General features: G+C 38.5%; 1 protein-coding gene across 2 annotated transcripts; it reads left to right on the top strand.

Moving 5' to 3' along the window:
* Positions 1-1419: 1419 nt before the first annotated feature.
* On the top strand, positions 1420-21955 carry snx27b (sorting nexin 27b). 2 transcript variants are annotated; one of them, XM_081388833.1, is made up of 13 exons: positions 1420-1915; positions 7244-7475; positions 7586-7778; positions 7897-7961; positions 15264-15368; positions 15451-15529; positions 18022-18185; positions 18277-18366; positions 19817-19966; positions 20116-20244; positions 20320-20379; positions 20456-20504; positions 20608-21955. In XM_081388833.1, exons 1-13 carry the CDS (start codon positions 1590-1592, stop codon positions 20673-20675), a joined length of 1710 nt encoding a protein of 569 aa, XP_081244959.1. In that variant the 5' UTR covers positions 1420-1589; the 3' UTR covers positions 20676-21955. The 2 variants fall into 2 exon arrangements, with proteins under 2 accessions (XP_081244959.1, XP_081244960.1); XM_081388834.1 differs by having other exon boundaries at positions 20456-20518; positions 20608-21472.
* Positions 21956-24710: the final 2755 nt, after the last annotated feature.

The following is a 24710-nucleotide window of genomic DNA, read 5'->3' as shown; positions in this document are numbered from 1 at the left end:
TTGAAGCTCCGCCCTCTGTGACGAGAGCAGCAGCTCATTTGCATTAAAAGGGACAGACACAAAAATGGTGCATTTTTGCTCACCCTCAAAAAGTGACAATTTTAAAGGTCCTGTTCTTCGTGATCCCATGTTTCAAACTAGTTAGTGTGTAATGTTGTTGTTAGAGTATAAATAATATCTGTAAAATTATAAAGCTCAAAGTTCAATGCCAAGCGAGATATTTTATTTAACAGAAGTCGCCTACATCGAACAGCCCGTCTGGACTACTTAGGCTATTAATAAATAATGGATACATAAGCAGATGACAAATACGTTATAACTTATAATAACCGTAATTAAACTACTAAACTATACCTGTTCCATCTCTATACAGCACTCTGATTCTGTAGGCATTATTGTCCGACTCGAAATGAACACCGTTACTGAGAGTTTCTGATATTATCATCATTCCGTGAGATGAAATTGTCCTGAGAGACTGAGCGCGAGCTCGTGAGGCTCCGCCCCCTGGGTCGTCCAGCAGCAGCTTATTTGCATTTAAAGGGCACACACTAAAACAGCGCGTTTTTCTGAGCCCAAAAAAATGACAATTTAAACATGCTGTAAAAAATGATCTGTTGGGTATTTTGAGCTGAAACTTCACATACACACTCTGGGGACATCAGAGACTAATTTTACATCTTGTGAAAAAGGGGCATAATACGGGACCTTTAACATGCTATAAAAATATCTGTCGGGTATTTTACGTTAAAACTTCACATACACACTCTGGGGACATCAGAGACTTATTTTACATCTTGTGAAAAGGGCATTATACCATCCCTTTAATCTGGAAAGCATCTGCGGTTTACTAACATCTGATAGACGTCTTTAAGATGTCAGTTTTACATAGCCTATTTTCTAAGTCATAAACATCTTAAAGACATTTCTAAATGTCTATTTGACATCTGACAAGAAACGTCCTATTGACGTATTGCAGATGAGCAAACACTCTAAAAAATAGGCTGTCTTCCAGATGTAAACACGTACATCAAATAGACGTCTCCTTGATGTAAGTGTGTTATCGACTGTTTACACTTTAAAGAGCTTTCATTTCAACACTAATCTGCCAAGTGTCTTTATTAAGAAGCATTCATGTTCTGATAACGTTACTCCATTTCCAATATAGCTCAAAAAAGGGTGTGATCCAGTAATGGGTTAAATAGATTTACATAAATGTTTAACTTATCTGAATGTTATTAAAAATGGGTTTAAAGTGTAATTCATTGGAACAAACGGGGGGAAATCATTAATAAAATTATTATATTATTATAAGCATATAATCTACATAGAATATATTTTCTATTATTAATAGAACTGGAATCTATGCAAAACATGCAGTTAAATGAAACTACATACCCCATGGTGCACTGCTTTGTTGTTACGTGACAGAAGTAACTTTCAAGGCACGCAAATGCAGCAGTGTCTCGTGATGGGGGCGGGTTGGCGTCAGTTTTTCCCGTCTGGAGTCTGACGCACTCCGCCAGCCAATAAGCTCATGTAGCACTTCGGCGCCCGTACCCGCTGTGGAGGCAGGATTTCTTCAAATAAAGATGGCAGATGTTGTCGAAGGAGACGACACTCGCTCCGCTGCCCCTTCCACGCTTCACTCGGCGGCTCGCAACGGCTCCGGCATGAGCTCGGCGACATGCGCCGGCGGCCTCGTCACGACCACGGTCACCTCCGGGCCTCGGCTGGTCCGCATCGTCAAGTCGGATTCGGGCTACGGCTTTAACGTCCGCGGTCAAGTGAGCGAAGGAGGGCAGCTGAGAAGCATCAACGGCGAACTTTACGCCCCGCTGCAGCACGTCAGCGCCGTGTTACCGGGCGGTGCGGCAGATCGAGCTGGAATCTCAAAAGGGGACCGTATTCTTGAAGTGTAAGTTTATGTAAATAATCTGTGGACGCGCGTGAGGAGCGCGAACAGCCGCTTAACCGCGCTGTCCACCTCCACCGCCGTCCCTTATTAGACAGAAAGGGACCTAATTCGGTCTTAAATACCGGCGGCGAAAGGCAGCCGTGTTTTTCAGACACTTAAAGGCTTCCGATAAGAGAAATCACTCTTGTAATTCAGTACAACTGCTAACCTGGCTAATAAGTGGGTTGATGTATATTGGATTGAGTAAGTTAGCTGAAAGTTAGCCAACCATGTCACTGCAGTGCTACATATCATCTGTGAAGTCTCGAAATATACAGTATATTCAAAATGCATAACACTTATATGGCATACAAATGCAATAGTGCTTCCCTCAAAACATAGTGAAGGATTTCATATTCTAAACACTTCAGAGCTTGTCATTCAAACATCTATCATTCGCAATCATCCCATATTGTTTAAGTTTTTAGCAAACATTATTATTAAGCTGACTTTATTAACTAATTTCAAGGCCACCTAATTGCATAAAGTCACAGAATTGGCTTTGTTCGGTTTTACAAATGCGGTCCCCGTTATGTCATCATTCACTCACCCTCATGCATTTCCAAAGCTGTTTGGCTTTTTTCATAGACCAGAACTACATTGACTTATTGTATGGATAAAAAAAAAATTTAATTAAAAGTGAATGGAGGCTGTCACATTCAGGCTATGTTACGTTCCTCTGAAGAAAGTAAGTCATACAGGTTTGGAACATTATGAGGGTGAGTAAATGATGACATTTCATTTCCGGCTGAACCATCCGTGTCTTTGCACACACTGTCTCTGCCTGTCATATGCATCGGTGTATGTCTCTGCGTGAATGGCTGCTTCATTTCCACCAGATAAAGGAGGTTTGTGTTTGGACGCGTTTGTCTTCATTGCAGATTCAGGTCACATACAGCAACCGTGAACAGACAAGCTCTCTCATTCCTTCTCATCTTGACTGCGCACTGTTCTGAGCAATACTGGGTCAAAATCGAAATGTATCTCAGTGGACAATTGGGCAAACTATAGCTTTTATTCTCACACTCCTCAGTGATCGGCACATCCTTTTTATAACTGTGGTGATCTCAAACATTTGCAGCATGATTATGTAACCGCAGACAGACTTGTTGTCTATGGACTACGTGTGAGGATGTCTGTTAGGAGGAATGTCTGGGTTGTTTTTTGTTGCGATTTATTATTTGTTGATGGTATTGTGTCTCTAATGTGCACTGGAGCGGTTCCGGTTGCATGTTAATATTCACAAGGCACCTCATTGATGCTGGCATAGGTTGCCATGGTGACAAGTGGTTTCCGTGGCGTTGAAGGTGACAGCTCAGCATCAGCATCAGCCAGTGTAAACTTAAAGGGATACTTCACCTCTGGGAAGATGAATGTGTATTTAAAATAGGTCATTTAAGTAGAAGAAATGTGGAGAAATTTTTGAATTTGGAGCTTTCTAGACTGAGAAAAGCCAGAAAATGTATTTTTGGCTTATGTGGATGAAAGACAACAACTCCCAGAATGCACTTGCTTCGCTGCCTTAGGAGGCCACGCCTACCGGTTAGAGAGCATAGTTGAAAACAACAAGGCTAGCCTAAGTAAGTGATGAGTTTGCCAGGGATTTAACGTTAGAGACCCAAAATGTCCGGGATTCGGCTTTTGCGTTCTACAGTCGCCATTCATCATGTTTACTGTGGCGAGCAGGACGAGGCTGACGGCCGCGGGAGAACGGCGCGAGGCCGGTGGCTTCATTACTGAGACGCGCCGGGTCTCGCATCTCTCACGGAGGAGCGGGAATTTTCTTAGCAATGTTAAAACGCACATCAACCGATCACTTGTTTAGCGTTCATGTAAACACTACAGTCAGATTCACCGATCGGAATTAATTCAGTTTGATTGAAATGAGAGGTGTGCATGTAAACAATGAATGGCGACCGCAGAACGCAAAAGCCGAATCCCGGACATTTTTAACAGTCTCGCTCGCCGGACAAGTCCGGGAAAAGGAAGATGGTAACCCCTACTTACTCAGATTTCTCCTATTATTCAGCTTTCTCCACAGAACAAGAGCATGCTAGCTTAGCTTCCAAAGAAAGACGGCTGATACTGTGTACATTCTGTGAGTGAGATCCCACCCTGTATGGGCGGGTTGAAAACATGCGGAACAACGCCATCTACTGGCTGTAGTCTTTAGCCTCTGGACAGAAAATCCTCCGATGACGCAAAATGACGATTTTTGCGTCATCGGAGGATTTTTTCCAGACAAAAAATACATAAATCTCTCAGGGGGATATGAGGGGGGAAAGCATGGTAATTCGAAAATACTACAGGTTTTCTACTAATACTAAGCTTAATGCTAAATCCTGAAGTAACCCTTTAAGACAGAGAGGGAGGCAAAACAATTCTCATCCATCTTATGAGAAGGCCATCTCCACCTTTTGTACTGTGGATGTACTGTTCGCGAATGTTTTAATATTACACCTAAAAACGTTCTACGTGCAGTTGAAACAAAATGCAAAGTTTTGCAAAGCACCCTCAGAGACATGCACCCCAAATCAATAGGAATGTGTACAGGTATACAATCCCGACATCTATTTGTAAACTTCAAATAGAAAATGTTTAGGCCTACACTATGCCTATTTTTAGTGGCTGCATTAAAATGTGTACAAATCTGCTCGCCCCGCATTACACTGAAGTAATTCACTTAACTGCATAGTTTGGGCCTTATTATATTAATAGTTTTGTAATATATGTAGTTGTGAATGTGAGTTTGCATTCTCTCTCTTTAAAAAAAAAAGAAGAAAAAAAGACGGTGTACTTCGAAATAATGGCAAAAAATGATTTACGTATTTTTTGTTTGCTGATTCACAAACAAATGACTCCATGAGCCGGTTCTTTTTGATGTATCCAAAAAGGTTTAACATTACAAATATGGCTTGATTCTTGGAACGAATGACTCTCATGAGCCAGTTCTTTTAATGAATAGTTCAAAAAGACATGTTGCCGGTTTTGATCATTTTGAAACTTTGGCCAAAATATGTCCGTTGTCAATAGTATAGTGGTGTATGAAACAGCTTATAGAAGTCACTTTCAAACCTAGCAGCTTTCTGTTGGTCGTCATGGTGAATTTACGTTACCAACTTGTGAAAATGTTGTGAAGATTTTTTTTTTTTCTGTCCTCGCGCAAAATTCCAGATCCCATGGATTCCTATTGAAACAACTGGATTTCGCCTGTGAAGATTCGTTGAACGTCTTCTGCAATGTGACGTAGAGAGAAAACCCCTCAAATATAGGCCTACCCAATTGAATCAGAATCAATTCAAGAACTTGGTATGGATGGTTTCTAAATCCGTATCAATACCTAGACCTTCAAATTGCTCAATCTTCTGTGTTCTCCAGTTACCATGTTATGAACGTCTAAAAGAATGTCATGTCAAACATATAATGGAGGGCTCAGCTTTCAGAAAGTGGGAGTCCATTTGGAACTGGGCGGTCTGGAGGCAGGTTAACCTACTCTCTTGTATTCGATACAGCATGGGTTCTCAATTCTGGCCCTCAAAGTCCACTTACCTACAGAGTTTTGCTCCATCAAACCCACCTGCCTGTAGCTTTTTAGTAATCCTGAAGATCTTAATTAGCTTGTTCAGGTGTGTTTGATTTGAGTTGGAGCTAAACTCTGCTAGAAAGTGGACCTTGAGGGCCAGAGTTGAGAACCCTCATGATTGTGTTATAAAGAGAGAGATGGTGTGAGGACACACTGTAGGCAATACAAAACTATGATTCAGTGGCGGCGCGATATTAACGTACAGTAAGGAGGAAGAGTGAACGTTCAGTGAAACTCTTTGAGTGGCTGACTGGCGTGTTTGAGTGTCTACGAGAAACAGACGAGTGAGAATGTCAATGCACTGCTGATTGCTGTTGAATAAATCTTAAGTACTTTGTTCCAGTGGTTTTACTGGAATTTTTTTTGCTGAAACTCTTCAGTTCTCTTTGGACCACAAAGTCGTACCACCGATACCACATGATGGTATCAGGGTTTGTTTTTTGCCCTGAATGATTTCTGCTCTGAAATCTGCATTACAGTCAGAATGACATCTTGCACGCATCAACCACATACAGCACAGATTTTGAGGTCAAACTCCGGTTATCAGGGCAGAAGATATGAGACTTTGAGTAAGACCTGCTCAGTTTTTAAATAAAACCTGACTTTTAGCAGAGCTCAAATATAAGGATTTTTTTTTTACTAATCAGTTGGGCCAATAGGTCAAATTTCTACTTGACCTGCCAACATTTTTTCTGGCTCCACCACAAAGGAAGGATTTTTTTCATTTTCACAGAATATTCTTTTATTCAAAATATTATGAAAATTTTTAAATAACTATTCTATTTGATTTTATTTTAAAATGTAATTTATTCCTATGATGGCAAAGCTGAATTTTCACCATCATTACTCCAATCTTCAGTCTCACATGATCCTTCAGAAAGTTCTTAAGAAACATTTCTTATTATTATCCATGTTAAAAATGGTTGTGCAGCTAAATATTTTTGTGAAAATATTTTCAAGATTCTTTACAAAAGAATAACAGTATTTACTTGAAATAAAAATTTTTTTGCAAGAATGTTAGTAATGGCTCGTTTCCACCAAGGGGTACGGTACAGTGCAGTACGGTACGCAATTATTTACGTTTCGATTGTCAGAAGTTGTGAATGGTACCAAAATACCGAACCGTATCGTACCACTTTTTTAGGATCCTTCTGTTGGGGTACCTAGAACAGTAGTACAGTACCTAAAGGGTGGAGCTAGACTCACTGCAGAACGATGATTGGTTGACAGAGACTCGTCACTTGCGCAATGCGCATGCTATAAGGGGATTGACAACAAAATAGGTGCCATTTTTTTATATACAGTTGAAACACAATACCGTTGAAACACAATGTTTTTCTTCTACATTAACCAGCTAGATTGAGATGTTTGGTTTTCTTGCTGGCAAGGCATAAACTAACTTTCAGTGGCATCACAGCACTGGCTTGAAAGGGCAAGTAACAGTTCCGTCAACTGAACCGAAACTCTCACACCCTTATTGTTGAGTCCTGTAAAGATTAGACCATAAAATAGGAGCTCCAGGAACTCCACCTAAGTAGTAATTCAGGATTAAGAGATATCTGATCTGACCTTAACCTTCTAAAAGGTCCTGGTAAGGAAAGATTTAAAGCATTAACCATTTAACGTCACATTGGTAGAAGGTATTGGCTGAGAGTACAAGCTTAATTCTGTAACCAGATCCTTCTCTCCTCTTTTTCGCTCTGCAGAAATGGGGTGAATGTGGAAGGGGCCACTCATAAGCAGGTGGTAGATCTCATCCGAGCAGGAGAGAAAGAGTTGGTCTTGGCCATCCTGTCGGTTCCTCAGCCAGAGACGGACAGTCTTGATCCCGGGGACGATGGCTCTTCGCAGTCCTGCTATGACTACAGTGACAAGCAGGCCGTGCCCATCTCCGTGCCCACCTACAAACATGTGGAGCAGAACGGGGAGAAGTTTGTTGTGAGTGTTTTATCCTCTGTCCCTGCTTACGCATGTCTGGTATTTTTTTCCCTGGTGATTTCAGTATTATTTTTAAAAGGATTGTGTGTGTGTGTGTGTGTGTGTGTCAGGTCTACAACGTGTACATGGCAGGCCGGCAGTTGTGCTCAAAGCGCTATCGAGAGTTTGCCATCTTGCATCAGAATCTGAAGAGGGAATTTGCTAACTTTGCATTTCCCAAGCTGCCAGGGAAATGGCCTTTCTCCCTGTCTGAGCAGCAGCTAGATGCTCGCAGACGAGGGCTGGAGGAATACTTGGAGAAAGGTAAGAGGGAACGACACAGGAAGGAGACGTGAGATGAAAATCTAGAAAATAACTGTTTACAGATGTTTCCAACATTCTTTCTCCGTGTTTCTCTGTGTTTCCCTCTTCATCTCACCAGTATGTTCTGTTCGGGTAATCGGGGAGAGCGACGTCATGCAGGAGTTTTTGTCGGAGTCTGATGAGGTAAGGCATTGTGTATATTAGGGATGTCAGGGTATCAGATAACAGTAATGATATTACTGCAATAGTGTTTATAACTTTAACTGTATAAAAGCATACAAAAACAACTTACTGTTGATTGGCACTTTTCTGCAGACTGGGGTGTATCTCATATATATATATATATATATATATATATATATATATATATATATATATATATATATATTCAGGCATATCTTGTATAAAAGGCAAACAGTGCCTTTCCTTCTGATATAATTTATCCAAAGTCTAACCGAAGTTTACCCTTAGTCATCTGATCTTAAGTAAGTAGGAGGAAGGATAGCTTAGAGGCAGATTTGTGTGATTACAGTCAGTGGGTGATTGCAAACAGAAATGGGAAGTATCTGTGTAAAAGGCTGGGTATCGTTCAAAAATGGTGTATACCAATACCATGACTTCGATACTGGTTCCTGAACAGTACTTTTTGGATACCAATTTTATAAACAGATAATGTTATAGCAGAGGCTGTAACATTAATGTGAAGAGGGGGGAAAAACAAGAAAGCTAAACTGTTAATGCAGCCAACCTTAAGGATAATCACACTTTACAAGATACCTAGTTTAAGATACCTTAGTTTTTTTTTCAGGATGATTAAGTAAAATTGTATTAATCAAAAAGCATGTGTAATTAATTGAAATCACGAAACTTGTTCAATTTAACAGCAATTTATTAACATTTTACAGAAATTATTTAAAATTTTTATTTAAAATGTATTTTTAACCAGTTCTGTGCTTTCCGTTTTATTTTGTCTATATTACATTTAAATGGTTTAATCAAAAACATATCTAATTAATTGAATTCATAAAAACAACTTAATTTATACATTTTTAAACGATAATAGGGCCCTATGACGTGCTTTTTTTAACAGAAGTTCTGTGTTGTGTACTTTAATTGATCTGGGAATCAAATGAAGGCAAAAAAAAAAACATTAATTTATCTTTTAATCAAATGAAAATTAAACAAACCCTCATGAGTGCTACACAACAGTGGTTTACTGTTAAAATTATAACATGGAAGAAAATTTGTTTTCATAATAATTGTATTATTATTAGTAGTAGTAGTAGTTTTACATTAAGATGTACATTATACTGTACAAGAGTAATATATTTCTATCACAGTTTCAAGTTAAAGTTTCCTTTGAGATAGTTTCTCTCAAAGGAAATGTTGTCAAAGTGAGAATATTATACTGCAAAAGGACTATTTAAATATGAATCCTGCATGTTCTGCGTGTCTCTGTGTCAATGAATGGCGCAGACGCACGGTTCCGTTTACTACAGTGTTCGCGAGACTGCGCCATTCATTGCATCGCGTGCTGTTACCATCAAGCCGGTGTAAACTAGTGTTTTTCCCTGATGCCTCGCCACAGCCAATCACCAAGCACTTGATTTGGGCACATCATACATGCTGCATGCTTATTGTTTCACTGATTCACTGACAAGATGAACTTTTTAGGTATCGAAATTTGGTACTGAACGATAAGGCATTTTATTGATACTCCATGGTATCGAGGCAATTCGGCCAGTGCCTAAAAAGTATCGAACTCGATACCCAGCCCTATCTGTGTACCATGGGGAATGTCTGGTGCCATTCATCCTCAGTAATCGCATGAGCATTCTGTCTGAACATTCATAGTTTGTCTTCTGGGGCAGGGAGGCCAGGCCTGGTTTTAAGCATCTTCTGATTATAAAAATGTGTCTTGCCCTGCTTTATTCTATTCCATTTATTCCCCATGTTTGCCATTTCACGCCCAACAGACTGCAGTGATGTATTTTTGTAGGTCAACCCAGAAGTTAGCATCACCCTGGTTCCCTCGACAAAAATCCAGTAGGATTTTTTTTTTTTTCATTTTTCATTTCATTGGCTTTTCAACCCCATTTCCAGAAAAGTTGGGACATTTTATAAAATCAAGAATCTGTGATTTGTTAATTCTCTTGAACCTTTATTTAACTGACAAATGTACAAAATATTTCCTATGTTTTCACTGAACAACTTAATTTTATTTTGTAAATATAAACAAATTTTGATTTTGATGGCTGCAACACACTACAAAAAAGTTGGGACAAGAGGCATGTTTACCACTGTCACATCACCTTTCCTTTTAATAACACTTTTTAAATGGGAATTGAGGATACTAATTGTTGCAGTTTTTCAAGTGGAATCTTTGCCCAATCTCGTCTGATACAAGACAGCTGCTCAACAGTCTGTATTCATCGTTGTCTGATTCTCCTTTTCATGATGGGTTATCATACATTTTCAATAAGAGACAGATCTGGACTGCTGGCACATCCCTTCTATGGTGCAGAGTGTCTAGAAACCACTTATTTTTAGCAGAATGAGGCCTGGCATTGTCTTGCTTCCCAGTAGAGATGCCATCTTGATGGCTGTTTATGTCTCTGTACAATCCAAATATATGCCTCCATGTCAGTGGTACCTTCACACAAATGCAAGTCTCCCATACCGCTTGCACTGATGCACCCCCATACCAGGCCAGATGTTTGCTTTTACACCTGTTGCTGATGAAAGTCTGGTTGGTCCCTTTCGTCTTCGAACTCAATGTCCATTTTTTCGAAAAAAAAAGCTGAAACATGGACTCATCTGACCACAGCACACATTTCCACTGTCCTCTAGACCATCTGAGATGAGCTTGTGCCAGAGAACACAGCAGCATCTCTGCATTGAACTGATGTATAGCTTTCTCCTTGCGTAACAGAGATTCAAGTGGCATTCCTTTATGCAACATCAGACTGTGTTCAGTGAAAATGGATTTCCAAAGTACACCCAAGCACATGTGGCTGTATTTAACAGAGTAGCATGATGGTTTCTCATGCAATGCCGTCGGAGGGCTCAAAGGTCACGCACATTCAACAGAGGTCTCCTGCCTTGCCCTATACAGACTGAGATGTCTCTGGATTCTCTGAATCTTTTCACAATATTATATGGAAGATGGTGAAATACATAAATTCTTTGCAATCTTGCATTGAGAAATGAGAGAATTGTCGAACAATTCAAAAATCGCATGATATTTGGCACAAAGTGGTGAGCCATGACCCATCTTTGCTTGCAAAGACTGAGAAGCTCGTTTACACCCAAACATGATTCCCTCACCTATTACCAATTCACCTGCTCATTGTGGACTGTTTCAAAAGAGTTGGATCATCTAACTTGGATAATCTTTTCACTTCTATTTTGTCTCTGTCCCAACTTTTTTGGGGTGTGTTGCAGCCATCAATATCAAAAAATATATATATTTACAAAATACAATTACAATGTTTGTCAGTTAAAAAAAAGATACAAGAGAATTAACAAATCACAGACTGTGAATTTTATTGCATTTTACAAAACGCCCCAACTTTTCTGGAAATGGGGTTGTAGAATAAAACGTGAAAGTATCTTGAGCTTGTGTTAACCACAGACGTTATTTCAGGCATTTAAAGAAAACATTGACTTTAGGACGATGGAACTGGAAGTGCTAAAATGCTGACTGTTTTCTGTGTTTTGGCCTATAAAAATACATCATCCTTGCAGCACTGTATTGGACTTCACCTCATCTATACAGTTAATCAGACGACAGCTGGCCTCTGCGTTGTGCACACACTCTGAAAGACCACTAAATGAGTAAATGTACTTGGACAAAGAGAAGACTGTAGTCCTGCAAAAACCTTCTTCATCTTGATTATAACTGCATATAAACAAAAGGAGCATATTTACAGCATTGCAATCTCACTTGACTCAAAAATTGAATCATGGACGATGGCCACCGATCAAAGAATGTGACTGAGTCACAAAGACTCTTCAAAGACAGTGTGATAGATAAGTTAGCAAGGAAAACATTCCTTTGTTAACACATGTTCTGACTCTCAAAAATGACAAACTGATAGAGAGGATCTCATACATCACAATGCATTCAACTACAGACTATTCAACTCAATTTTTGCTGTTGTTTTTGTATTGAATGCAGTGTGTTTATCGAATTACAATACCGTATCAGTCGATAATAAAAGTGTTCCTTAAAGGGTTTGTTCACCCAAAAATGAAAATTCTGTCAGTAATTACTCACCCTCATGTTGTTAAAACCCCGTAAGGCTTTCGTTCATCTTCGGAACACAAATTAAGATATTTGTGATGAAATCTGAGAGCTGGATCACTCCTCCAAAGGCTTCTATGGGATCGAAACTTGCTGGCCCAGAAAAGTTATTAAAGACAAATATCAGACAAATATCTTAATTTGTGTTCCGAAGATGACCGAAAGCCTTACGGGGTTGGAACAACATGAGGGCGAGTGTTTACTGACAGAATTTTCATTTTTGGTTGAACTATCCCTTTAAAGGTCCCATTCTTCGTGATCCCATGTTTCAAACTTTAGTTAGTGTGTAATGTTGTTGTTAGAGTATAAATAATATCTGTAAAATTATAAAGCTCAAAGTTCGATGCCAAGCGAGATATTTTATTTAACAGAAGTTGCCTACATCGAACGGCCCGTTTGGACTACATCCCTCTACTTCCTTCTTTAATGACGTCATTAAAACCGTTTTTTGACTATCCTCCGCCCACAGGAATGCTCCCTCAACTCTACCGAAATTCGTTTATGTACTTGCGCACTTCTAATAACTTACTGTGTTTACTCAGCTCTTACGGTGATTTTCTGAAGTAAAACTGACGATTCATCTTTTGTGTGATGTACAATAAACTTTATTAAACTCATCAGTATATGTTTGATCATCATTCAGACAGCAGACTTGTAGGCTATTAATAAATAATGGATACATACAAGCAGATGACAAATACGTTATAATAACCGTAATTAAACTACTAAACTATAGCTGTTTCATCTCTATACAGCACTCTGACTCTGTAGGCATTATTGTCCGACTCGAACTGAACACCGTTACTGAGAGTTTCTGATATTATCATCATTCCGTGAGATGAAATTGTTCTGACAGACTGAGCGTGAGCTCATGAAGCTCCGCCCTCTGTGTCGTCCAGCAGCAGCTCATTTGCATTTAAAGGGCACACACTAAAACAGCGCGTTTTTCTGAGCCCCAAACATACACACTCTAGGGACATCAGAGACTTATTTTACATCTTGTGAAAAGGGGCATAAAACGGGACCTTTAAAGCAGTGGTTTAAACCAGGGGGCCTCAGCACACTTCTAAAGGGATTGCAAGATGGCTTAAATGTATTTAAAATGATTTAAAAGCTACAGCTAAAAGTCAAGATGCCAGCTGAAATCATATTTTTTATTTTAATTTGTTGCCTTAACAAATTAAGGGGCATGTGTAATTAAACAGTCCCACCAGGATTTCACGTTTAAAAAGTAAATAAATAAATTTTGTGGTGCTAATTTCCAGAAATCTGTGAAAAATTTGCTATGTTTTAAAACAATATATAATTAGGATATCACGTTTGCCATATGATGTTAAAATGCCCAATAGTCATACATCACACAAAGGACAAATTAATTGCATAAATCTTGTTTATTTTTGGTCTCTTATCAAATTTTGATACATTTTAACTTTTAAAACAACCTATGGAAATTATTATTTTTTTCAGACTTGGAAAGGGGATATTGGGTGTGGTGCACGTCCTTACCCAGTCGCCACAAATATGAAAAAATAATAAAACTATTTTTTTTAAATTGTTTGGCTATTATATAGCTAGCAAGGCTAGTCTAGTGGTGTAGGCCTACTATCCATCTTTAAAGTCAGCGCGAACCGGAAGTTGCAAACGACTTTTCTCCAGTGTTGTGACGTATTTCCCGGTGAAAAGGAATATTGAACAGAGGGCAGGGTTTTACTCTAGCGCTCCTCCTCTCCATCTCTGCTCATAACAGACTAACGGTTTGAGGGGAGTGGTTAAGCGTTTCCCATCCCAAGCCGTCAAACCTACATCATCAGAGAAGGAACGCCATTCCAGACCGGAAGTAACTTTTCAGACTTTGATTAAAGATCACGACGGCAAACCATTTTTTTCTGTGTATTAACTTGCACGGATTAATTTTTCACCACAAGACTAGTAATATGCGCTAACAAAGTAAATAGGGTCAATTTTGATTTCAGTTGGACTTTAGAGTGGGATTATTACCAAAATTTTAATAGCAATCCATAGCGAAACAAATACTTGCCTAATGTAAGTAAAAAATTCTCAAATAATCAAGTGAACAGTCAGTAATAAAATAAGAACAATAGGACAAATAAATACAACATAAACAGATACAAATGGTTTAAGTACAGTTTTTTTTCCCGTTATTGTTGTTTAGCATTAACGACACAGACAGCAGAGGGTATATTAGGTTTCTGTCACTTTAAGACCTGCAATGTCCAGATGCAATACTGACCAAACAGCCCATCCCAAATTAAATTAGTTATAGTTCAATTAGATAATTATAATTTATTGTTTGTGAGACCTTTTCATTTTTGTGATTTATTTTCTTGTGAAATGGCGAATTATGCAAGCTCGCAAAAAAATGCGACCGTTGATTTCGCGTTGTATTCAGCGTTCACGGAATCGCAAAAAAATGGGGCTGGTTAGAAACAAGAAAAGTAATAAGTAATGTAAATCCATTTGTAATAAAAAGTGTAAAGCATAAAGAGCAATTTAATTACTTTCTGTAAATAAAAAAAAATTAAAAGATTTGCCATTTTAACACAAGTATAAGAATATCTTGAGGGGCCTTCAAATATTGGATTTGACAGTGGGGGGCCTTGCAGTCAAAAATGTTGAGAACCACTGCCTTAAATTGATCCTTCTCCCCTTAATGGCCCCAAAACTACAAGCCTGTCAGTCTATCCATCCATCCATCCATGCAGCTATCCTGTCAGAGTCACTTTTCTCGCAGCCTCTGTCTTTCATATGAGTGGCATGATTGACATAACAGCAACTCTACGTTTATAATACCAAAACGTTAGCAAGTCAGCTACAGGCAATAATAGAACATTGTTTAAAAAAGAGAGGGAGAGAGAGATAGAGAAAGAGAGAGTCATTCTGAACAGTCTGCTCAGGGCCTGTATGTCTTTTCAACTACATGGATCTTGTCTTATATCTGTTATATTTGTCGAGGAATTTTGAATTTCCTTAATTTGAAAATGTGGCAGTCATGTTGTTGTTTGTGTACTCATTTGCATGTTCCATTGCTCAGCTGTGAGTGTGAATCTGTACCTTGTCGGGGTTTTTCTCAGGCACACGATGGACAAGCAGCCTGCAGCGGTACTCTATCTGTTTGGACTGTATTTTTAGGTCCCTCTCTCATTTCCCTCTTCTCATAGAACTATAATGGCGTTTCTGATGTAGAGCTAAGGATAGCAATGCCAGACAAAACTACAGTTACGGTCCGGGTGAGAAAGAATTGCACAACAGACCAGGTCTACCAGGTAATGTATTTAACTCATTTGAGTTATCTAAATCAGTTTCTAAATCCACACATTTCATTCTCACTGTATCTTTTTTCCCCAGGCTGTAGTAACGAAGATTGGGATGGACAGCATTACTGCAAGTTATTTTGCTCTGTTTGAAGTCATTAACCACTCTTTTGGTGAGAGCTCTTCATCATTTTTCCTGTATGACAATGTTATATGCCTGTTATATGTGTTAAGTATTCCTAATAACTAAAGGCTGATTTATACTTCTGCGTCGGACCTACGCCGGAGCCTCTACGCTGTAGGCAACGCGTTGGTTTTCATTTATACTTCTGCGTCGTTGTCCACGTTGACGCGCAATTACACTTGCAGAGGGAGCGTGTGAAACCCGAGGGAGCAGTCCTAGCAGACCAATCACAGCGCTTGCGTCCGCGTAGAGTTGACATTTTTGGAGAGGTGCACGTCAGGGTACGCCGAAGGGTACGTGCGCTACAAACAGCCTACGACGTAGCTACGGCGTGAGTTCGACGCAGAAGTATAAATTGGGCTTAAGGGTGTAATCATTCCGATTTTTTTCATTTTGGAGGTGATTTTGGTTGAAATCGCGTTCCAGTTTAAATCGCTTTTCGGGGGTGGGGGGGACGCCTATTACCATATCTGAATTTCAGCTCCAGAGGCTTCCTCAGCACTTGATACACAATGATACGAACAGTAACAAAGGTGCCGGGTTTTTCCGTACCAATTCTAGCGAGTCCTCATCCTTTTGAAGTGCATTTTCATCCCAGAAAACAGTTACTTCTTAACATGAACAACACTAACCAAACTCTTCCAGGCCTCAGCTACAACTGAGGTCGGGTCAAAGTAGACGTTGTTCGCAGACAGCCCATGAAGATCATAGGCTGGTATTATGCAAATGTGTTACATTGTGACGTAGGTATGTAACAGGAAGTGAGACTGAATTACTGAAGACTCGTTTCGGCAGTTCCGAATCGATTATTTCTTTTAGGAGACAATAACTTTATTTGTCATGCACTTTGATCTTTAAAAGTTTGCAGAGCTTTTACATTCACAAACAGCTATATTACACACTGCATAAAAGGTAATATTCAAGTATTTAAGTAAAGCAAATCACTAAAAATTATGCAGTAGTGAATCAAAATAAATATGCATTTGTTTGCTCTCCTCAAGTCAAATCAAGTGTACCCGAGTTAACGAACATCCCGACGTCCACGCTGATGGAGCGCCGTTTAGACGAATATGTAAATATGTGCTACATGTTTTCCTTTAAATAACAAAATAAACATACAACAAAAATAGATGAGAAAACAACAGTTAAGAAATCATCTGATCATAGTCATGTGGATGTTTGCATATCACATTTATTTATAGCTTGCTACTTTATAAAATAATTATTTAAAGCCACAAATATAACTGTTATCTATAGGCCTCTTGTAATTGAGACATTTCTCCAAGAAATTCATTACAACCAACAAATATATTTCTCCAAGAAATTCATTACAACCAACAAATATAATTTAAGAGAACGTCGCTTTACCGGTGAGCGGTACATGAGTGGAGCATTCGCTTGGGCGTGAGTGATTAAGCAGAACACACTGGCATAGGGCAGAATAGTTCATTGTTATACAGATTTGTTGTTTCTTTTTCTTCTCTGTGAATGTACTGATGCAGAATTACAATAATTACTCTTGAAAATGGACGCTTCGCAATTCATTCCATATTTTTAGATGCGTCCTAAGATATGAGATGAAATGCAATGCAAACATGCATCAAACTGTTTCTGTCATTACTTGAAGTTACTTGTTCATGTTTGTATATTTTTCATATTATTTTCATATAACTAGGAATTTAATGGAAACCAATTTCACAGATTAAGAAATACATTTTTACTTTTGTACTAAATTTTAACTTTATCTCACAATTGTGACCCAATATCACAGAATGTAAATGTATTTATTGTAAACCTTATTAATTACCTTTTTATTCTGAAGCAGAAACAGTCTTCATTTCATTTTTTCATTTTCATCATTTCACACTTGTCAAAATCACACACATACATACACATATGTATCTGTATGCATGGAGTTTGTTAGCTCATGACTCTTGAATTATACAAGCCTCTTTGTTTACTAATCATCTTATCCAGTCACTTAATGAAGCCAAAATGTGTTCAGCCAGTATGTGTGGTTTTCCCGTGTGTGATTCACGCTAAAATATCTTCAAAACCCCATCCACATTTTATGATTTGATGTCACAAAGTTGGTGTTCTTGTATCTTTAATTGCTCCCAAAATATCCAAACAGTTAATTAGTATGTATAGGAGAGTTTGTGGGTGCTTTGTATTTGGTGTTGTATTAATACATGGTTTCATAGAGCAGCTTTGAACATGTTTGACCAGCATGTCTCAACTCATGTGTTTAAGTAGCAGGGTCTTGTGTTCAAATCAAGCTCAATGTTTATTGATTATTTTTATATAACTTTCATACCTCAATATATAATATTAATGATATAAAGTAATATATAATGATAAATGAAGTACATCATAAAGTCCTTCTATGATTTTGTAAATACTCTTGACTCACACACTTTCTCTCTGTCCCGGTTTCTTACTGCTTATCTACCTCTATATTTCTGTCTCTCGATCTCTCAGCACGCAAGCTGGCCCCTAATGAGTTTCCACACAAGCTGTATGTGCAGAACTACACATCTGCCATCCCAGGCACCTGCCTCACACTCCGCAAGTGGCTCTTCACCACAGAGGAAGAGATTCTTCTCAATGACAACGAGCTGGCTATCAACTATTGCTTCCATCAGGTCTCTGTGTGTGTGCGTTTTCAAGAAAATGTGTGTTTGTGGCTATGTGTTTTCAGTCTGTACTGGTGTTTACTTGTTTCCTCTTTTTCAGGCTCTGGATGATGTGAAAAAGGGATTTATCAAAGTGGGAGAGACATCCTACCAGCTCCAAAAGCTCACTGAACAGAGGAAAATGACCATGGTCAGTCTCCAAACAATTCACAGTTATTCTAATGAGTGGAGGTCTGGGGGTTAAAGGGATCGTTCATCCAAAAATGAAAAATGTGTGCGTGTTTTTATGTTTTCTGTGGAAGGCAAAAGTTTTGAATCTTGAAATCCTTTAAATTTTTTATTATCCAGCTCTCAAAAAATCAAATATCACACCTATGGCGTAAGTTTAATATCACAAAGTTTAAACATTTGATTTGATAGTGAAAGATAACTTAAGGATTCAGAAGATTTTTCCCTGTTTCCGTAGAAAAAAATAAGTGTATGGGTTTGGAACGACATTAGAAGTATATGACTCAATTTCCTTTTGAAGCGGCTTGAAGATAAAAAGGATGCAATAAATAGGTTAACAGCACATATTCTATTTTTATAAGCTTAGATTATTTGTATTAGCCTGGCAAGCCAGACCTACATCAAGATGTTAGGTCTGGAAACTCACCATAGTCACGGCTCAATCCGAGGGGCGGGATAAACGGCTGTCTTTCAAATTCCCTCTGCACGTAATAGGACAGCGCTTCAACCAACCAGAGCGTTTTCTCAACAGCGGAGCTTAGTTGATAGATTCAACTTTTGCCATATCTGGCCGGCAAAACGACGAACACATCTTCCTTTTTTTAAGAATGACTTAAGTGCCGTTCTTTGCTCTTTTCTCAAAGAAAAACTTAACTCCAAGTCCTCTAGAGTCGCGGCCAAAGCCGATTCGAAAGACCGTTGTTCTCCATCAGCAGCCGCCATTCTTTGTTTTCAAGTAGCAGCAGCCAGGTAACCGTCGCAACTCTGTCGTGTATGTTAAGCCCGCCCCCGCCTACTCTATATACAACGTGATTGGCCTGACCCAATCTGGGTTTTTGCAGCGAGAAGGTTTATTGAGAGTTGCTAGACTACCCTGGCTGCGAAATACATTTTGCTGCCGCTAGGGTGCGTCTAGATTTCTAGGCTATATTTGTATTCGATTTTTTTTTAAATAGGATTTAATTGATTTTTGTCATTTTGTCTATTATTACTTTTAAGTTAATCTTTAATAGCTGTAATAATTTAATAACACTGTTAAATGTAAGATTTGCAAATCTATAAAACTATCTTTTTTTAATATTTTTTTTTAAATTTAGGCAATGTAGTGTATAACTGTAATACTGCCCAGTACGTAATGTGAATGTACACATCTGTGCAAAAGCTTGGGGTCAGTAGGTTTTTTTTTTTTTTTTTTTTTTTTTAAGTGGCTGTAAAGACATTTAAAATGTTACTAAGGATTTCTAATTCAAATAATTGCTGGGTTTTTTTTAAACGTAGTTTCCACAAAAATATCAGACAGCACAACGGTTTTCAACATTGATAATAAAGACATTTAATATCAGTACATCCCTAATTGAAAAGTGATTGTGAAAAAATTAATTTTAATCTTCCTGTACCATCTTCCTCTGTAGTATTTAGGTATTCTGAGGACATGTGAGGGTTACAATGAGATCACTTTCCCGCACTGCTCCTGTGACTCACGTAGGAAAGGTCACGTCGTCACAGCGATAAGCATCCGCCACTTTAAACTCCATGCGTGCACAGAGGATGGCACTCTAGAGGTGAATGTGTTCGCTTTGAAGGAGTGAAACATTGATGCTAGGTGTCATAATTTAATTGTAGTACATGTTGATACCACTCAGAAACGTACTTTTATAAGTAAGAAAAAACAGTTCAGCTGCTTAATGATTTGCCCTTTGTGTCATTACAGAATCAGGTGATAGCGTTCGAATGGCCCGAGATGCAGAGGTGGGACACGGATGAAGAGGGAATGGCTTTCTGTTTCGAGTACGCGCGAGGGGAGAAGAAACCTCGCTGGGTCAAAATCTTTACTCCTTATGTGAGTCTCATTTTTCCATGTGATCTTGCAACTTGCATTTATTCTTGTGCACTAAAGATGCCTTTTCTTTCCAAGTTCAACTACATGCACGAGTGCTTTGAGAGAGTCTTCTGTGAGCTCAAATGGAGAAAAGAGGTGGGTACTTATATTCTAAATGAGTGTTTGCTTGTCTCTTGCTCTGTGTTATTATAAGATTGATATATTTTTTCAGGTTGAAGAGGAGGCCACGGACAAGGACAATAAAAACTGCAGTAAAGATGGTATGTGCGGTAAGGTAAGGCTATGCCTGCCTCCATATTGAATTGTGGACATTATTGTCCATCTATAATGTGCGCTCTTCTGAAGCTTGTCTATCTTTGACAGAATATCTTCCAGCTGTTGAGACACAGAAGGGATGGAGGCACATGAATGAAGAGATCATCTCCTCTTGAATTCTCGAATACATGCACACGTACACTAAAAGCTGCATACCGTGACTCAGAAAACATTTCAAACCAGTCCCATATGCTTACATGCACTCCACCACTGATTCACACATACTGAAATACGAAGATATGAAGCGGGAAATGACACAGTCACAGTGCAATGATGAAAATAAGAAACTACAAGAGACTTTTAAAGACTTACGTCATCATTTCATTTCATTGGACTGGACAGAATTATGTTGGACGTACTGGAGTTGACCGCCAGCTCAGGACAGAAGAGACGACACTCAAAGACCGTAATGCTCCAGGAGACAGACGTGGTCATTGACATGGCACCAGCATTGTGACTAATTCATGTCATGTGACTGGTCACAAGACGAGGTCTTCAGATGCTGAAAACTGAGAGACTGAACTGTGCTTCTGGGGAGCGTGTCAATTTAAAGACATGGAAACGTCAGCGAACTGACTAATGTATCATCCTGACACTAACACAGGCACCTGTGAGGGCAGAGATGCTCTCCCAGAATGTGACAGTTTAAAGGTACACTAGGTAACTTTTAGCGCTCTAGCGGTTAATAAACAAAACTGCGCGAGTCTTGCGGAAGAACATTGTGGCCGGAGTTTATGTCTATACAGGTCACGCAGGTAATGGGATCCTGCTCGGTCTAAAATAGTCAGAATATAAACGCTTATTATAGGCGGAACGAAGTGATTCAGGATAAGACAAAAACACGGTTTGGATTCATGATGTACTCGCTCATTATATACATTTTGAAAACCAAAAAGTTACATAGTGCACCTTTAAACAAAAAAGAATATAAAACAAAAACATTACTACATTTTCCACTTGGACAATCAGAGTGAGAGAGGGAAAGAGAGGAAAAAAAGGCTTTTCAAGCGAGTAGAAACGAGGGCAAGAGAGACAGATCAATACTTTCCATGCTTTTCCACATTAATTTGTCTCTTACCTCACTATTGCCACTGTGTTGGTAGTAGGTTTGTACAGATTTTCAGCCCTTTAGCTGAACTGAGGTTTTTAATTTAATTGGGTTTTTTTTTGTGCTCTCATCTGTCTTCTATTCTTCAAAGCAGTATTTGGTTGCATTAGCTATAGCCAGGCCCAGATAGAATTTCTGTGCAGATTTTAATGGAATATTCACCTGGTAAAATGTGTTAAATGGGTCAATGACGTGACGCCCCTTTTAAATCTATTATTTATTCAAATCAAAATGTTAAAAATGCGATTCATATATAAAGATATTAAATGCACATCTTTTTAAAGTTTAATTTACTTTTTCCTTCTTTTTTTTGGGGGGGGGGGGGGGGGGGGGTTCTGGATTTAAAGTTATGTGGTGTAACTCCCCCCCAAAAAACATGATAATTCATAATAATGGTAAAAACAATACTTTTTTTTATTTAAAAAATAAATTTTCAAAAAAAAAGTTTTAAATGACTTTTTGACTTGCTTTACACAATTTTCAAAGGCCCCTTATATTTGCTATATTTTTACTGATATATTTTGCTGTAATTATTACAAAGCCCATGTTTTGTTTTCAAACTTTTGTCAAAACTGGGAGTGTCCATATATTAAATAAATTATCCATAATAATTTATGATTCCAGAATTTTCAAAAACATATTTCAATAAAACAATAATGTTGTTTTACATTTTATACCTAGATTTTGGGGCTGTTTTTATTTTATTTCAATTAAGCTATATATATATCTTTTTTTTTTCTCCTCATGGACAATATTGCATGTCATTGACCTAAACACATGCAGCTAAAAGTACCTATATTGGTAGCTAAATGCATGATTAAATTAATGTGAACAATCAAGGGCTGAAAAACTTGTGAATTATGAGTTGTAAATCTGCAGAGAGTCTGTGTGGATCTGGCCATCAATCTTGAACACCTGCGCACGAATCATCTGTAACAGAGCTTTGTGGGTGTTCACTCAGCTCATATGTAACTTCAGTTTAACAGTATTAACAGTGTTATAAATGTGAAGCACTGAACTGGAAAGCCAATAGTGAATATTGGGCTGCTTGTTTTGAGCTTTAGGCTGTCATGCCTTCATCCAGCAGTAGGTGGCTCTGACCGCACAGGAAGCCGTCTGCATCAAACCATGTGTGAGTGTGAGCATTTCATTCCCCCCTCCCGCCCCAATTTTACTTATTGTAGCGCAGGCGCATACAAATCTGTCAGACCAGACCAGTCAGGAGGACATGTTTTGCACTTTTTAAATAACATGTGTGATGTGTGTTAAAAGACTGCATTGTTCCTTTAAAAGTTTCATCACATTCATTGACTTTAAAGGAGTATTCCTGGTTCAATTGCCACAATGTTGATTACCTTGAGTAATTTAAAATAAAAATCTGGGTTACAGCGAGGCACTTATAATGGAAACGAATGGGGCCAATCTGGAAAAGTAAAATACTGACTTTTAATACAGTCACAGGGCATAATGTGTATAAACACATTTTTTGTTTGTGTGTGTGTGTGTGTGTGTGTCGAATTGTTTGTTTTCTGTGTAATGTTATATCCAGCTTTATAGTTTCATAGCTTAAAACAACCTGGCTCTAAACTTTACAGTTCAAATAATACACACGTTTTACCAGAAGAATTAATGTTTTATAAGCTTCATATTTCTGCTTTTAAATCCTCGAAATATTGGCTCCAACATATCCTTGATTGTAGCTTTTTTTATTTTTACTTAAGAGGTGAATCAAAATGAATTAGCTAGTATTCAACCAGGAATATTCCTTTAATAGACAAATTGAGTAAGCAACGACTTTGAACAGAACCATCAGTGGATTTATGTTGTGTTGGATTACTACAGCTGTCTTATATAACGGTTATGCTGGTTATCATGGGATTTCACAGATTCACGCAAAGCCTCTGCACAAGCACACGTAACAAATCTCTCTTCTTTCTTGTCAGATGGCTTGTCATAGATTTAAGATTAGACTTTTAGCTTCGTCTTTCCCCTCTCTCATTCTTTACTCTTTCATTCTCCGTTTGTTTGCTCTGGTTGTTTTTCTCTATTGGTTCAAACTTTAATTTATTTGAATATGGAATTCAAACTCAAATATCTCTGTACAGTATTTTCAGCGCTGTGAGTTTTTGGGTAACCTTTTAAAAAAAATCAGGCACAAAGTGAGTAGTAGCCTATAAACCGAAAGAAGCAATGGAGGACACACTGCAAATAAAACAAAACAAACAGTAGGCCTACCTGGAGGAGGTTTTGAAATGGAAATCTCAAGTTGACATGAATTAATGTAAAAGCAAAATGTTTGGTCATAGCATTATAATAAAATGTAACATATTCTTTTAAATAAATTGATTTATTGACCCAAAGCTTCTGTCTGTGTGACCTTTTGGTGGCCTCTCAGTGCGAACCAGTGACAGATACACTGAAAAGTGTATCTTATACACATCGAAAAGATGTGGGCAGAGGTGCCAACGCGGGAATAATTTAGCAGCCGTATAAATTGTGAATGGGATTAGTAACAGTAGTGTTGCTCTCTGTGGGTCATGTCACTGACCTTCACCCGAGTGATTTTATCAGGCATTTAACAATTAAAGAACAAATGGGGCTTGAAACACAAGACGGCTTGTGTCACTTCAGCAGCAGCGTGAGCGTCAGGCCTAGTACAAGTTTCTGCTGCCTTTGCCAGCTGAGGAAGTTCAACCTGCCACTGAAGCTGCTGATACGGGTTTATTAAGTAGTCACCGAGTCTGTCATGTACACCTTTAGAACTGTCTGGTTAGGTTTGCTCACCAAATCAGACAAAACAAGGCTGCAGTGGACAGTCTGGACATATCGCTACCTCCAGAGCAGGTTATCTTTTAATCTTTTAGATGCCATGAACTGCCAAATAGGCTATGACTCCTGCAATCCCGATTGTGATCCTCATCCTACATTTTTAAAGGCAGCTACATATTTTCATGTAAAACACTGTGGAAAAATATAGGCCTATTTTAAATGTGTAAAGTATTTGTAAAATATCATTGATTTTTTTTCTTCTCAGATCAATTAT

This window comes from Scardinius erythrophthalmus, assembly GCF_964197995.2.
Source record: "Scardinius erythrophthalmus genome assembly, chromosome: 16".
In the NCBI taxonomy this organism is placed as follows: Eukaryota; Metazoa; Chordata; class Actinopteri; order Cypriniformes; family Leuciscidae; genus Scardinius; species Scardinius erythrophthalmus.
Note: the sequence above shows the minus strand (reverse complement) of the source record. Positions and strands in the feature narration are given on the sequence as shown.